The 16,196-nt window shown below is 54.0% G+C and overlaps 1 protein-coding gene across 4 annotated transcripts in view; it reads left to right on the top strand.

The window, feature by feature from the left end:
* The window catches only part of Rptor (regulatory associated protein of MTOR complex 1), a 351,571-nt gene extending 335,769 nt beyond the window's left edge, over window positions 1-15,802 (top strand). For 2 of the 4 annotated variants that reach the window (XM_045159731.1, XM_004655257.2), the window contains exons 31-34: window positions 735-821; window positions 1,740-1,856; window positions 2,281-2,410; window positions 3,109-5,148. In XM_045159731.1, coding sequence (XP_045015666.1) covers window positions 735-821; window positions 1,740-1,856; window positions 2,281-2,410; window positions 3,109-3,177 — 403 coding nt within the window. In that variant the 3' untranslated portion in view covers window positions 3,178-5,148. Of the gene's footprint in view, window positions 1-734; window positions 822-1,739; window positions 1,857-2,280; window positions 2,411-3,108; window positions 5,149-12,247; window positions 12,426-14,428 lie in introns of those variants that run through there. The other 2 variants (XR_006638996.1, XR_006638995.1) reach the window with 2 other exon arrangements.
* The last annotated feature ends 394 nt before the right edge of the window (window positions 15,803-16,196 follow it).

Below are 16,196 nucleotides of genomic sequence, written 5' to 3'. Positions count from 1 at the left end.
CCTCCCTCCTGAAATAGAAGCCACCTAGGCAAGCAGTAAACTTGAGACTTGATTACACAAAGAATCTGAGGTGCCTGGGGGATCACAGTGATCGTGTGTCCTTTGCTCAGGACTCATGCCATCTTCAGTGAAGCCTGTGGTGTGGGGTACCTCTCTGTAACTACACTTGCCCCTTGGCTTGTGGACTGCTATGTCTAGGTTAGGGTTCTGCCAGCTTGCCTTCTTGCAGCATGGTACTCCATGGGCGCCTGTGTGACACTGTCTGCCTTCTCCAGGCCTGGGCCAGACAAAAATGTAGCCGCTGGCTTTACCTTCTACTGCACTGGCCGTGCATCTTTGCTCACTGTCCCTACCTGGCTTCCAGTTGTATCAAAGTTGTACATCCTGCCCCCTCAGACAAGGCTTGTGCAAGCTCACTCCATAGAGTCAGAGCAGTCTGCCTGCTTTAGCTCCTAGGAGGATGGTGCCATCTACAATGGCACCCCAAGATCTGACGTGTAGGCTCCAAGGCCAGAAACAGGAAACCAAAACTGGAGGAATGAGCAGAGTGGCTCTGGTGACAACTTAATCCTAGGTGATATCCAGGGCCCTGCTTGATGCCAAGGCTGCCATGCCCAACCCATACCCCCCTTCTCCTGGCCTTCCTGGCACACATTCCACAGCTGTCCTGGGGCCCTGAGCAGCATGGAAGAGCTGCTGAGCAAGGCCCACCCTGACCACACCTTCCTCCCCAGCCGCGTCATGACCTACCGGGAGCACACAGCTTGGGTGGTGAAGGCTTTCCTGCAGAAGCGCCCCGAGGGCCACATCGTGAGCGTCAGGTAACAGCCTGGGCCATGGAAACAGCTCCGTAAGTCCTCAGTAGTCATGTAGCTGGGAACTGCTGGTACTTCAGGGCAGTAACTGACTCCAGTCCATGCTGGCCAGGAAGGTCAAGGTGCAGAACAAAAGGGCTGTACAGACACCTGCCTTCTAGAAAGACCTAGGCCAGCTGAGAGCAGAGAGGCCAGGAGATGTGTCCTCCACCAGTAGGTGCCCCGGACAGGGCAGAGTGCAGCCACATACGCTTTCATCCACACCGCCATACCGCTGAGCCATCCCTCACAAGTAAATTCAGCTCTCCGCTCGCTTTACAGTGTGCTGCAAGCTGGGGATCTTGACTTGACTCAGGCCAGCAACGTGTAATTTACTGTCGCAGAGCCACCATTTCTTCAAACACATTCTCTTCCCTCTTGTCTGCGATGTAAAAACAAAGGCTTGGGATGGACCCCAAAGACAGGTGGCCATAAGCCTCTGAGAGGTGACCTGGTCTGCCCTTGAAGCTGTGCAAGGCCAGCAGGCTCCCCATCTGCCATCTCCTGCCCCCTTGGACTGCACTGCAAGGCCCCGGGCTCTTAATGGAGGGAGATGCTGCTCCCTGCTCCTGCCTTTGCTCCTGGCTCTGCCTTGTTCACCACACCTGGGTATGGTGTCCTGTCTGCTTCACAGCCAGCTCAGCAGCTGTCCCCCAGGACCCATGCTACAGTGGGATGGGAGGTCTGCGGATACCACTGGAGAGGGCCTCAGTTGGTTTGCCAGGATCCCCGGTGGCACTGCCTTCACTCAGCATATTGTACTGCACTAGGGCATCAGACTCCACACAGTGCCACTGTCCTCCTGGGCCCTGTCCCTCTCAAGGAGCACCAGGTTGAGTGCTCCCAGGGTCTCATCCAGTGAGTCACTGTGACACTCTCTCACAGCGTCAACGGCGATGTGCGCTTCTTTGATCCACGGATGCCCGAGTCTGTGAACGTGATGCAGATGGTGAAGGGGTTGACAGCCCTGGACATCCACCCCCAGGCAAACCTGATCGCCTGGTAAGTACCCCACCTCCCTCCCCACTTCTGAGCAGAGGACCCAGGCCTCTCAGAGAGCACACACTTAAGCTCTGCCCCATGGAGCCTATGGAAGGGAGATGGGTAGAGAGTTTAATTGGACTGCCATGAGATAAAATTCAGAGAAGTTCTCTGTCCTTCCATACCACCACCCACAACAAGCATTTGGCCCTCAAGGCATCTCTGGGGATGGGGCCCTGGTTCTCACTGGCAGTAACAAGATGAGTCACCACTCTCAGCCTCAGGTGACACAGGTGGACCTCCTGGTCTGTGACCCTACCACTGCCACAGCCACCCTTCCCCAGCCAGGCCTGTCCCTGCAGTCATCCACCCCTTGGCCTTTCCTCCTCCCCACACAGAAAAGGGACAGAAGCTAACGAGCTGACCTTTCCCCTTCCTGCTGCAGTGGTTCCATGAACCAGTTCACTGCCATCTACAATGGCAACGGCGAGCTCATCAACAACATCAAATACTACGACGGCTTCATGGGCCAGCGAGTCGGAGCCATCAGCTGCTTGGCCTTCCACCCACACTGGGTCTGTGTCTTCATTCCAGGGTGTCTGGGTGGGGATTGGGGCACAAGTGGGGCAGTAGCAGCAATGAGCAGAGGAAGCTCTGAGTCACCCAGGCTTCTTGGACCTTTCTCCCTAGCCCAGTGATTATTAGAAGCCCAGATCAGCTTAGCCTGGGGTCTTCAGAGCCTCCCTCCATGCCACAGCTAATCCTTGAGGCTCAGAACCAGTAGCACAGACAGAGCTGTTGGCTATTGGCCGCTGCATTCGTGCCATCTTCAGCAAAGCCTGTGGTGTGGGGTACCTCTCTGTAACTACACTTGCCCCTTGGCTTGTGGACTGCTGTGTCTAGGTTAGGGTTCTGCCAGCCTGCCTTCCTGCAGCATGGTACTCCATGGGCGCCTGTGTGACACTTTCTGCTGGAACGCACAGCATTGGTTCCCCAGAGCTGTCCCAGTGGGACAGTCCTGAAAAGAAGCTGCAGGGAACTGTGGATAATGTGCAGATGCCTGTAATGGGATTCTGGTGGTGCATCTTCCCTGCTAGAAACTGGCGGTTAAGGGACCCTCAGTTCTGTGTCGTTTGTAGTGCAGATGTGGGAGGGTGGTTGATGGTGCCTAGCTGTGCGCAGGATACAAGCAGCCTGCATCCCTCACCCTAGCCCCTGCCCCGCAGCTCCGCCTACACCCGCTCATGCCCACGTCTTCCCTCTCCCCTTGCAGCCTCATCTGGCCGTGGGCAGCAACGACTACTACATCTCCGTGTACTCGGTGGAGAAGCGCATCAGATAGCGGCGCGTGGGCACCCGCTAGGCCACGGCCCCTCCGGTGTACATAGCGAACTGCCCCTCACCCTGGTGCAGCGCCTGCCCACTCTGCAAACCTTGGCTCCTGACTTGGCCACCGCCAATTGAGCAGAGGGCCTGAGCTTTCTTTCTTTCTGTCTTCACTGTAATATCTGCAAAGCCCATGGACCAGGAGGGCTTTGATTTGATGTCGCTTCCCATCAAGAAGCAGCACCCAGGCACCAAGGCACCTCATGATGTCTCAATGCATCATGGTCCCTTTCCTGGCCTGTGTCATCTGAGGTTTTGCAAGGGTGCACATTCATTTTATTTTCCATGTGATCAGAGCACTAGCTGCAGAAAGATGGGAGCCTTGACAGAGAAGCTGCATTAGGGCTCCTGCAGTCCCTGGCCAGCCCCACTGTCCTTTCGAGTTGTGAGCCTGGAACTTTCAGAGTGGGCTAGACAGTGCTGGGGTTGGAAGAACAGAGGGAAGGAGAGACGTCCTTTAAGGTCAGAGCTGTAGAACCAGGGGCCACTCAGCCCACCCACCCGTCACCACTGCTGTGCCACTGTGGCATGAGGAGAAGGGCCCCATTTGCACTTCTAGGGTCCAGTTTGGACCCCTTACGTGAAGCTGTTTGCAGGAGAGGGCTCTGGCTCAGGGTGCAAGGTGAGGCCCGTCTGTAGAAGCGGCTGCCTCAGGCCGCTCTCCCCAGGCCAGTGCCAGCAGCCTGGCCCCCATCTTCCTGCCTGTGCTGCACACGCATACAGGAACATGGCCTTCCATCCATGCCTAAGCATGTGCGGGTCCCTGGCCCCCCTGCCTGCAGTGGGTGCACATGCATGCAGGCACACAGACTCCCCTTGTGCACATATATAGTCCCATGTACAGGCACCATGGTCTGCCACAGGTGCATTCTCGTGTGTGCCCCAGTCTCCTGCCTGTGCCTCACACTCATCACACACACAGGGCAGGGGCTGACTGGACCCAGAGGTCCGTGGTGGCGACAGCCCCGTCACTGGTATGACTAAGGCTCATGCTGCAGTCTTTAATACAGAGGAGCTCCAGAGTGGCTCTAATGTGCCTGGCTTGTGTGCACATGCACATGGTAGTCAGAGCTGTGTGGACAGTTGAGCCCTGGGAAGGAACGTAGACTTGCTGAGCAGTTGCACACAAGCAGGACACAGCCACAGTAATGATGTTTTGAAAGCATTGTTTCATTCCCCTTGGGAATCAGGATTTCTCAGAGGAGGAAGAGGCTTAATCGATTTGCCAATGGGAAGCTAATCACAGTGAGCAGGGAAGTCGGCAGGACGGAAGCTGGGTCCCCATGCTGTGTCGGCTGTCCTGTTTTGGCAAGAGCATCTTCCAAGTGGACAGATCCCTGCAGGCAGTATCAGGCTGACTACAGGGCCAGGCGGGGCTGGACAAGCAGGCTAGAGGAGGGGACCCTTGTGCTGCCCCAGAAAAAGGGCTCTCCCAGCAATAGAGCAATTGGAAGGAAGTCCCATCCCCATGATTGGGCCACCCAGCAGCATGGAGTCAGGAAGGCCCTAGAACTCCCCAGGAGGCCATCTGTCCAGTTCTGCAGCGTGCTCTGGTGAGTAACACTTTGGAACCTTCCAGAACTGAGCTCCAGGGACAGTTCAACTCAGACCTTGCCTAACTGGTGTTTCTGTTTTGAGACAGCCATCACTGGCAGCATGCAGGGGCTCCTGAGGGAGTGAGACCACATTCTCCACCTCCCCCCCCCCCTTGGGAGCCTGCTGTGCACTGTGCATAGGTTCTGGGCCTTCACAAGTCTGATGCGAAAACTCAATCATGAAGTTAACTGAGGCTCAAGAGAGCCCTGACCTAGAGTTCATTATCTATTTATTTTACCACAATGAGAATTGACAAGGACTGACAAAACATGGAACTGCATTGTGAAGCTAAGAGCAGTGACAACAGCAGTTAATAAAGAATACAGCCACATCAAGGGACTGCTGTCAGCACCGCCCTAAGGAACAGTGCGTCCCTCTGGTCAGGACGTGCTGAGGGAAGGGAGCCCAAGGAAGGGCTGTGCAAGTGTCCCTTCTGCCTTCTGAGCCGGCCGCTGTGTCCAGGGTCTGTTGGTCTAGGGCCTTGGTGAGCAAGGGCAGGCTGTGAGTGAATGCCCGGGACAGGGTCGCTGCATACAGCCTTCTGAGCCCTGGCTGGAAAGGAGGAGGAGGTGGTTGCCATGGAAACCTGGAGCCTCATGGCTGGGCTTCCTGCACTAACAGCTTGTCTTTAACAAGAAGGATGTGTAGTATTTACACGGGCTGGCCAGGCCAACTTGGCCTGAGAGTCCTATTTTTCCTGTTAGCATCATTTTCTGTCAGCAGGACCCAAGTACCAACCAAGTGCTTCTGCAAATGGTGGGTGGATATGTGGCCAGTGTTTGAGAGGAGAAGGGCCAGGCTGCAGGCTGGCTGTGGACATGTGCCCAGAGGCCCAGTGCACCTCCAGGCCAAATACATAGCCACTGGGAAAGGGACTAGGGGTGACAAGCCTGCCCAGGAGAGCCATGGATCTTCCTCTCTGGTGGCCTCTGTGGGGTCTCTTGTCCACAGCCTAGAGACCACCTGCCACGTGGACTATTTTTTCCCCTCACATCTGTCCCCAGTCCCCATCTTGGGGTTTCACATGGCTCCCTGTGAGGGTCACAGGGGTTGGCCTCTTGGGTCATTTTGATTTGGTCACTGGGCTGGTCAGGGAGCCACATGGCCCCAAAGACGGGGTGGTGCTTCAGTGTCAGGTGGGGTCTGGGAGGGCCCCTAGGGAAAGACGCAAGCAGAGCTGTGCTCCCAGCTCCTGTATTGAAACCCCACACCTCAGAACATGACTGGGGACAGGGTTTTTATAGAAGTCATCAGGTCCAAGTGAGGTCAAGGGTGACTAATCCGGTATGTCTTTATGAGAAGGGGAGGCACCCAGAGAGGGACAGCCCTGTGCAGGCAAGGGCAGACAGCATCTGTAAGCCAAGGAGAGGCTTGGGAAGAACATCCTCAGACTCCCATCTTCCAAGAGAACATTGGAGGGAAAACAAACTCGTTCAAGCTGCCAGTTAGTGGTGACATTAATATGACGACATCTCCAGGCCAGCACCCTGCCCTTGAAGCCCTGCCACCCTCACCCACCAGTGCCTTCTTATGGCAGTAACTGCAGGTGTCTTAACTAAGACTGCCAAAACTTCCAGAATAGCACCTCACCAGGGAACTACCCAGTGGGCCTCGTGTGGCTATGGAGGAGGCTTTGCTGTGGTGTAGCTGCCAGCATCCTGTGGCCACAGGGCACCAGCTAGGACCACTGGGAGGGAAGAGCCCCAGACTGGGCCCCATCTCTAGCCAGGCCTATGGCTCATTGATGGGACAAAGAGCCTCCACTCTCCACCACTGACCTGCCATGACCTCACCCCTCAGTGACCCTCAACACAGCTGCTGTGCTGCCGCCCAGCCCTAGGTGTCACCCTGCTCCCCGTCCCTGGGTCCAGAGTGAGCCATGTCCTGTATGAATGAGGAGGCAAGACAGAGTACCCTGCACACCATGAGGCACCATGACTGGTGAGCCAGCCCGGAGCTGCCAGGAGTATCCTTCCCTTCCCTCTGAGGTGTCAGAGACTCTGGTAGCCCAGGATGGGACTGGGAGCATGTGTTCACAGAAGTCCTCTATACCCAGCACCACATCACACCCCTCTCCCGTCAAACCCCATAGCCTCCTCCCTCGCCTGTGCCCATTGACCCATGTGGCCGCTGCCATCCCCTGCTTTAGGCCAGGTGGGGATGCCAGCTGCCAAATGCCTGCGGCCCCACCAGCGACTTCCAGGGACCCTCTGGCAGCTCCTCAGATTCCGTGGTGGTGCTAGCCATCCCAGCTTGCCCTTGGGGCAAGATAGAAATGAGGGCACCTTTCCCAGATGGTTCCAACCCAGAATGCTCAGGTGACTGGCTGTGGGGACAAGATCTACATCCCTGATGGACAGGCTCAGGACGGGGGCTCCCTGTATAGCACTAAGGGCTCTGTGGCTTCTGGGGAAGGGCTCCGAAAGCCATCAGTGACCCCCGTCCTCCCTACCTCTCGCAGGATGACGATTTGCCCTGCAAAATCAGACTGGCTACTTTCAGGCTGTGCCATCACTGGTGGCAGTCAGGGCCTGGGAGACAATTGGTAACCCGTCACAAGGGGATGAGAAAAGACCAGAATCCAGAATATGAGTGAGGCTGCCCCAGCCACTGCCCTTAAAAGTCGTCTGTGTGGAAGCAACAGCAGCAGTGAGTGGCGACAGGCCACTCCCTGTGTATGGAGCAGGGCCAAGTGGGTTCAAGCTCCCAGCCAGCACCACTCACTGTGCAAAAGAGGGTTGAAATGTAGCCGGCTAGAAGGGAGGGAGGGCCAGAGCTATTGACCTGCCCTGGGGAGGGAAGGGTATGTGGGCTAGGACACTACCCCAACTTGATGCTCTCAGCCCAGCTCCCCCTGGCTGGAAGGCCTGATGAGGCTCCTTTGCAGCCCAGCACTGTGTGAGGTCTGGCCAACCATGGCTCATCCTGTGGCCTGTTGAGAGGGAGATTGGTGACAAGCCCCCATCCCTGTGATCCAGGAATTGAAGTTTTCCAGCCAGTGCACCAATATGATACGGGCATTGGGGTGTGTCTGAGGGCAGCAGGGCCTCCCTTGGCTTTGGCTGTTCTTGAGCCCAGGAGTTAAGGAGCCAGAGTGTCACCATGTCACGCAAAACTTCCAGAGTCAGTGGTCTCCAGGTTCTTACCTTGTGAATTCAAGGAATTGAAATCCACAGACCAGATGGTTATGTTTAGAGAGAATTTATTAGATTACAGATAGAATTTCAAGTGTTTAAAAGAAGAAAAAAAGCTGGGTGTGGTGGTGCACGCCTCTAATCCCAGAAACCGGGAGTCGGAGGTGGGTAGGTCATGAGTTTGAGGCCACCCTGTGACTACATAGTGAATTCCAGGTCAGCCTCAGCTAGAGACCCTACCTAAAAATAAATAAAGTGGTAAAGAGAAAGGGAGCGTACAAATAGCTCCTGCTTGTGAAAAGGCAGGAGTAGGATCAAGCCAATCTGGAGACCCGGATTCTGTATGGGGCTGAGCTAGCCAGCCACAGGAATCAATTCTAGGGAGGGACTCAGGTTGAGATCAAGGAAACAGCTCTAGGGGCTCCTTTAGGAAACAAATAAGGAGAAGCCTGACTAGCAAAGAAGACTGCAAGGGCAAGCGGGGGGGGGGGGGCAGGCTTTCACCCCTAAACTGCCTTAACAAGGCTCTACAGAGAGCAACAGGCCAGTGCAGCAGCTGGAACCCACATGGACTTGCTTTTATTTTTATTGGTATTTTGTTAGTAACAAAGTTTAGACAGGGGCAGGAGTGGAATGACACACCAGCAAAAAACAACTCGAAAAGAAAGGAGCCAATTCCATCTATTACTTTATGCAAAACAGTAAAACTCCAAAGATATATTTAACAAAGGAAGTGTTTGACACTGAAAGCTACAAAAGATTCTGAAAAAGGACCTGAGTAGATGGGAAGGCACAGCATGTTCATGAAGCAGACCTGATGTTAACGTGCAGTGCTTGCCACAGTCATCAAAATTCCTAATGGCTGGAGAGATGGCTTAGCAGTTAAAGGCCCTTGCCTGCAAAGCCTAAGGACCCAGGCTCTATTCCAGTACCCACGTAAAGCCAGATGCACAATGTGGCCCATGCATCTGGAATTAGTTTGCAGTGGCAAGAGGCCCTAGTGTATGATATACATTCACACTTTCTATTAGATATTTTTTTAATTCCCAATAGAAATCCAACCCTCAGCTCAGTGTGGTAGCACACATTTTTAATCCCAGCACTTGGGAGGCAGAGGTAGGATTGCCGTGAGTTCGAGGCCACCCTGAGACTACATAGTGAATTTCAGGTCAGCCTGGGCTAGAGCGAAACCCTACCTTGAAAAAGAGGGAGAGAAAATCAACCCTTGGTTCACAGGGAACTACAAGAGGCCCAAACAGCAAGAGCAATATAGAAAAAGGAGAAATTAGAGGAGCACAAACGTACAACAGGCAAAACGTGGTACTGGGATGAGGACAATGTTAAAAGCCAACAGAATGCAGAAATAAACACAAAAACCAACGATAAGTTGACTTGTGACAAGACCAGGAGGGAAAGAACAGTCTTTAAGCTGGGTGTGATGGTTCATGCCTGTGGTACCGACCCTTGAGGGGCTGAAGCAGGAAGATTGGTACAAATTTCAGGCTAGCCTGGGCTACAGTGTAAGATAAAAGGATAACAGCAGAAATCTTTAAATGATGCTGGGTCAATCGAACTTGGACTCTTACATCCCATATGAAAATAACTCAAAATGATGTAAACCAGATGCACATAGTGGCACGTGTGTCTGGAGATTGTTTGCACTAGCTAGCAGCCCTAGCATGCCCATTCTTTCTCCCTCTCTCCCATAAGTAAATATAATTAAAACCTTTTTTAAAAATAAAATAATCCATGACCTAACTTACAAAACACCGAGGAAAAAGCTTGGGGTTGAATTTTTATGATCTTGCATTTAGAAATGGATTCTTAGATTTGATACCAAAACATATACTACAAAAGGAAAATGGATAAGCTGGACTTTGTTATCAAGAAGGTGAAAGGAAGTCTGGCACTGCACTGCAAGCCTGTGATCCCAGCCCTCGGGAAGCAGAGATGGGCATGATGAATGTAAGACCATTCTTGCCTCCACAGTTCAAGGCCTGCCTGGAACTACATAGTGAGCCTTCTCTCAACAACAAAAGCTGTGAAAGACCACAGAACTGAATAAAATACATGTAAATTGTGTATCATAAGGGCTTATGATCCAGAATATATTTTCTAAATGAGCACACTGGGCTGGAGAGATGGCTTGGCGGTTAAGGCAATTGCCTGCAAAGCCAAAGGATCCTGGTTTGACTTTCCAGGACCCAGGTAAGCCAGATGCACAAGGGGGGTTGTTTGCAGTGCCAGGAGGCCCTGCTGCACCCATTCTCTCTTTCTGCCCCCCCCAAATAAATGATTTTTTTAAGCACACAGTTAAAGTGCTTGCATGCAAAGCCTAAGGACCCAGGTTTGAATCCCCAGACCTGACAAGCCAGATGAGCAAGGTGGCACATGCATCTGGAGTTCATTTGCAGTGGCTGAAGGCCCTGGTGTGCCCATTCTCTCCCCTTTCCAAAATAATAATAATGGAAAAGGACTCAAACATTTTTCCAAAAAAGACACACAAGTGACCAACAAACACCCAGATTTCACCAGCAGGGCAAGTGCAAACAACACCCACACAGACGCCACCTCATACTAACTCAGCCTTGATCTAAGGTGGGAAACAGCAAGTGTCCACGGAGCTGTAAACTAGCCCTTGCAGGCTGCTGAGATGCAGCGGGTGCTGTGGAAAAGTCTGGCGGCCTCTCAAGAAGCTAAGATGGGGCTGGGAGATTGCTTAGTGGTTAAGGTGCTTGCCTGCAAAGCCAGTGGACTCAGGTTTCATTGCCCAGTATACACATAAAGCCATATGCACAAGGTGGTGCATGCGTCTGGAGTTCGATTGCAGTGGCTAGAGGTCCTGCATGTTCATTACCTATATATATAATTCTCTGTCTGAACCAAATGAAAGGGAGAAGCTAAGCATAGAGTTCCCAGTAGTTCCACTCTGGATATAAATCCCACAGAAATAAACACATCCACACAGAAGGGTGTGCAGGATTTACAACCACCACAGGTAGGCACCCCAGAGGGCCACCAGTGGATAAATGGGCACCATATCGGTAGCCCGGTAGTGTGGTGGTGAATGGAATCAAGGCCCTTGGAAAAAAAAGGCTTCACAGATTCAGTCCTTTCTACCACCACCTACTGTGTGAAGAAACGGACCCAAGGTGCAGAGCCCAGGCTGGCACAGGCACCAAACCTGGCTGCCTTGATCTTACATTTCCCAGTCTCCAGAACTGTGGGGGGGAAAAAATGTGTTCCATTCATTTATGTTACTCAGTCTCAGATGGGCTAGCTTAGTTTGGGTTTTGGAGTTGTTTCTAGAAACAAATCTCTCTCTAGCCCAGTGTAACCTCAGACTTATACCCTGCTGCTTCAGCTTCCGAGGTGCTAGAATGATAGATATGTACCACCGTGCCAGGTAGGTTTGTTTCCAGTTTTATTGGTGTGTGGGGGGGGTATGCTTGTGCACATGTGCAGGGTCTCTTACCTTTAAAAATAAGTGCCTGGGGCTGGAGAGATGGCTTAGCGGTTAAGCGCTTGCCTGTGAAGCCTAAGGACCCCAGTTCGAGGTTCAGTTCCCCAGGTCCCACGTTAGCCAGATGCACAAGGGGGCACACGCGTCTGGAGTTCGTTTGCAGAGGCTGGAAGCCCTGGCACGCCCATTCTCTCTCTCTCTCCCTCTATCTGTCTTTCTCTCTGTGTCTGTCGCTCTCAAATAAGTAAATAAATAAAATAAGTGCCTGTCTGGCTTTATGTAGGTGGCCGGGGAAGTGAGCCCAGGACAGCAGGCTTAGTAAGTAACGGGAGCCTCCAGCAGCAGCTCTTTGAGCAGCTGTGACTTGGTCCCCAAGCATGGGCAATGACAGCCCTTCAGAGCGAGTGACCCATGCCATCTCCTCACGACAGCAACTTTTCTCGCCTCCTGCACACTGGCTACCTTCTGTCCATCCTTGTTCTCCTCAGTGTCCCCGTCCACATACTGCCCAAGTCTTAGGCCCTAGTTGCCGCCTGGCCTCTGTATGAACCTAGACTCAGCACCTCCTCCTTGGGCACCCCATGCTCCCTCTCCTCAGGCAGCTGCAGTTTCACCTCCAGCAGGTGACTTCTCTGTTTTCCCCCGTGAGGTACAGTCACCCAGGTCCTCCTCGCAGACTGTTGTGTGGACCCTGGTGTGTCTGTGGTGCAGGTTCACCCAGGTGAGTGACCTGGGTTCACCAGCCTCCTACTCCAGTTCCTCACTGCTGCCCCCCCCCCCGTGAAGTCTCCACCTCCACCCCTGCCTGTGCTCACCCCAAGTCCGTCTCCCAGCACAGCCCTCCACCTCGGCTCCATGGACAGCAGCCAGAGCAACCTAAAAACGAGTCTGCCCTCGGACTGGGGCTGCCCCACTGTGCTCTGTCCACGTTCTCAAGGAAGCCTTCCTGCACGTCAACGCCCATTGTATCGCCTGCGTCCCCTGCCCTGCGCCACAGCAGGGCAGCCCATGGTAAGTGCCCAGTGAATCGTAATTGAGCAAGCCATTGATAAATGGTGAGTGCATGCATGAAGGAAGGAATGAGCCAGTGAATGAATGAGCAAGCTATGCATGAGGGAGGGAGGAATGAATGAATGGTTTTGCCAAACACAGGCAGAGCCTGTGACCATAGGGGCCTCTCACCTATCCGCCACTGCAGGCTTTTGGGGCCCGCCTTCCTGTGGCAGCACTCTGGGAAGGCCCTCTTCCAAGGACCCCAAGGGCTACTAGTACTGCCCACCTGATGGGGTCTGGGATCCAGAGAGCCGCCCCAGCAGAACTTGGGCTGCTTGTCCTGCAGCGCCATCACGTGGCCGTGACAGGCATTGCCACCGCCCACACCTGCTGGGACACTGGCCAAAGACTGGCTGGCAGGAGGTAGGTCAGAACCCCTATTTCCAAGGCTTTGAAGATGTCTCTTAACCCTGAGCCCCTGTAAGCCAACATCGGCCACACCCCGAGTCCTCAGGCATCAGAGTGGGGACTTTCCTCTGCGCTCTCCAGCGCTTCCCTGGTGCGTCCCACCGAGGGTCCCGCGGGCTTGCCCAAGCCGCCTCTGCCTCTGGTGCCGCAGTGTCCAGACAGCAGCTCCCTCCAACTCCAACACCTGCGTCTGTCCAGCAGCGACATTTTCTGAGTGCAAATCCAACCCCAGAGGATTTGCTGTGATTTTTTTTTTTCAAATGATTCTAGAATGGTCCTCGGGTTGTCCCTTTTTTCCTGCTATTTTTCTTTGTTTGTTTTTCGAGGTAGGGTGTCGCTGTAGCCCAGGCTGACCTGAAATTCACTATGTAGTCTCAGGATGGCCTTCAACTCACAACGAGCCTCCCACCTCTGCCTCCCGAGTGCTGGGATTAAAGGTGTGCGCCACCACGCCGGTCTCTACCTGCTATTTAAAAGGAAAAAAATAAAAAAAGATTAGGGAGAGAAAGTGAATCTGACCTTCAGGACTCCACTAGGACCACTAGGCACTCTGAACAGCCCTCCTGCACGCTACCTTAGCCTGCCTACATCCCACCTATAGCCTGCCTGCACCCTTACAGCTATGGCCCCGTTTCCAAGCAAGGGCACACTCTGAGGTGCAGGGGGTTAGGACGCAAACATGAGTCTGCTGGCCAGAGCCAAGCGTCAGCATACACCTCACTATAGTCACGCCTAGATGGCACAGGGACAGGAAGCACCTTCCCAAACCATTCCTCTCCGAGTTACAACAGCTTGAGCTGAGATGCTCGCCTCTGGACACTGCAGCTGGCTCAGGTGTGGGCAGGGCTCCCAGGCTGGGCCAATCAGTCGCAACCCATGCTCACAGCTGATTGGTCTAAACTGGACCAATCAGAGCCCTGTTCTAGCAGTGCCATGAATGCCCCCGGAAAGGCGAGCTTGCCCTCTCTCCTCCCCTGTGCTTCCAATCTTACGTGGAAGCTGGCCTGGAGATGGGGCCCACATAGAGAAAGAGAATTGAGAGCCAGAGAGTCTGAGGTGGCTACTGTGCCAGTTAGTTCCCGGACCCAAAGGCCTGACATCTATCCATTAGAGCCTGGCGGGACCTGCCAGGGAACCCTGAGAGATGGCGTGGCATTGCCTCCCCGCAGGGACCACCCGAGCACCGCGTGCCTCCTCGCTTGCGTGTCCTCTGAAGGCCATCCCAAACGCCACCTCCACTTGAAACCTTCCCTGAGTGTCCTTCCTGTTCTGTCCCATGTTGTCTGTGGGCAGTTTGGCTCCTTGCCACCCTTTGTTATGGGGCTGGAAGCTGTGAAGGGAAGGGACCCAGGCTGGAGATGGGAAGGTGGAAGAGAGCCGTATCCTGTCGTGGTCCCCTGGCAGGCTCTGTGGCAGGTCTTCACAGACCGAAGTCTGCGCCATGGCCTCTGCATTCTTGGGCCTGGTGTGGGAGGTACTGTAGCCGTTACTCACGGTTTCCTGTGGGTTCTGTAGTCTCCAGATTCTAACTAAAAGCCTCTGTTTCCTGACAGCCGGCGACGAGACTCCCTGGCCTTCATCTCTTCCAACTCTAACGGCGGTTTCAAGACACTTGTTTCTCTGCATGACCATTACTTTCCTGTTTAGATGCCCAGACAGCTGTGTTCCTGGGACCACCTTGAATGACACTTGTGTAACGCCAGAAGCCATCTCAGGAAACAGCTTCAAACAGAGTCCCGGCGTTGGTTATGCAACACTGTGTGGGCATGTTGTCGAGATACGGATGTCATTTCCCTCTAAAACTCATGTTGAAGCCCTAACCCCTGGCATCTCCGAATGTGACCTCTCTTGGAAATAGGGCAGTTGAAGGAAAAGTCTCCCTCCTTGGAGTAGGTGGACCCTAATCCGAATGATGGTATCTATAAAAAGGGAAGGATCTGGACACACAGGGACACACACACACACACACACACACACACACACACACACACAGCAAAGCATGGGAGGTGGAGGCAGAGGCAGAGCTTGGGCGATGATCCGGCCAGCGGAGGAGCAGAGAATCGCAGTGCAGCGCCCTCTGAAGCTGGGGAGAGCCTGCCGCAGCCTCCCTTGGAGCCCTCACCCGCCGTCCCCCCCCCCCCCCACCACCACCAGCAGGCCACACAACAGCCAGCGCCTTGCGACAAGACGTCTCTGTTCTCCACACGGTCTGCTCAGTGGTGCTCAGTTAAGGCAGCCCAGGCAGCTCACACAGCAGTGGTCTTTCTGGAAAGCCAGATTTGGGAAACCAAGGAAGAGCTCAAAGCAGCGTCATGGTGGGAAGCGGGACCGCCAGGGCTGCGGGGTGGTCTGCTGCCGTCTGCCAGCACTGGGAAGATTGCATCTTTAACATGACATACGGGGGGCAAAAATTCTCAGCTCAAGGCAGAGTGAGAAAATCGAAATATGTGGGACTGCTAGAGAAGAAAATCGAGTTTGTACTTTCTTTTTTTGGTGACAGGACCACTGTATCTGACAGTCGTGCCCAGGCTTGGCCCTGCGGGATACAGGATTACAAGGTAATTGAATTCTCGGCCTCCCCAGGTCGCCTATGTGAAAGATGGTGCATACAGCCAGAAATCATTGAGGAGGGGGGAGAGCTGAGGCTAACAAGGACCTCTCCCCAGAGGGCCTCACTGAACCTCCTCACAGCAGAAGCAGCCCTCCCCCTCCGGGAAGCTACCCTGCTTGCAGGCCACCCCTGTAGCAGTGATGCACCTGAGGAATCTGTCACTCTGTCACCTCCAGACCCTGACTGGAGCCAGGAAGATGAGTAAACATCTATCACACACACATCCCCCAACTCTCAGATTTTACTAATACTAGCACACTGGGGAGGGCTGGAGATGGCTCAACAGTTATGAGCACTTCCTGTGCAAGCTTGAGGGCCTGAGAGATGGCTGGAGTTAATCCCCAGGACCCACACAAATAGCTGGGTGTGGCCACGCACAGCTGTAACCCCAGTTCTGTGGGCAGCAGAGACCGAGGATTTGCTCAGGAAAACTGGCAAGCTCCAGGGTCAATAAGAGACTGGTGCAGGGCTGGAGAGATGGCTTAGCGGTTAAGCGCTTGCCTGTGAAGCCTAAGGACCCCAGTTCGAGGCTCGGTTCCCCAGGTCCCACGTTAGCCAGATGCACAAGGGGGCGCACGCGTCTGGAGTTCGTTTGCAGTGGCTGGAAGCCCTGGCCAGGGGGTTATGTCCACCCTCTGCTGATGCCATCATTTCCCCGGTCAACATGGAGCTTACCCTCAAGCCTGTAACCCAAAATAAACCTCCTTTTC

This window comes from Jaculus jaculus, chromosome 9 (assembly GCF_020740685.1).
Source record: "Jaculus jaculus isolate mJacJac1 chromosome 9, mJacJac1.mat.Y.cur, whole genome shotgun sequence".
Classification (NCBI taxonomy): Eukaryota; Metazoa; Chordata; class Mammalia; order Rodentia; family Dipodidae; genus Jaculus; species Jaculus jaculus.
Note: the sequence above shows the minus strand (reverse complement) of the source record. Positions and strands in the feature narration are given on the sequence as shown.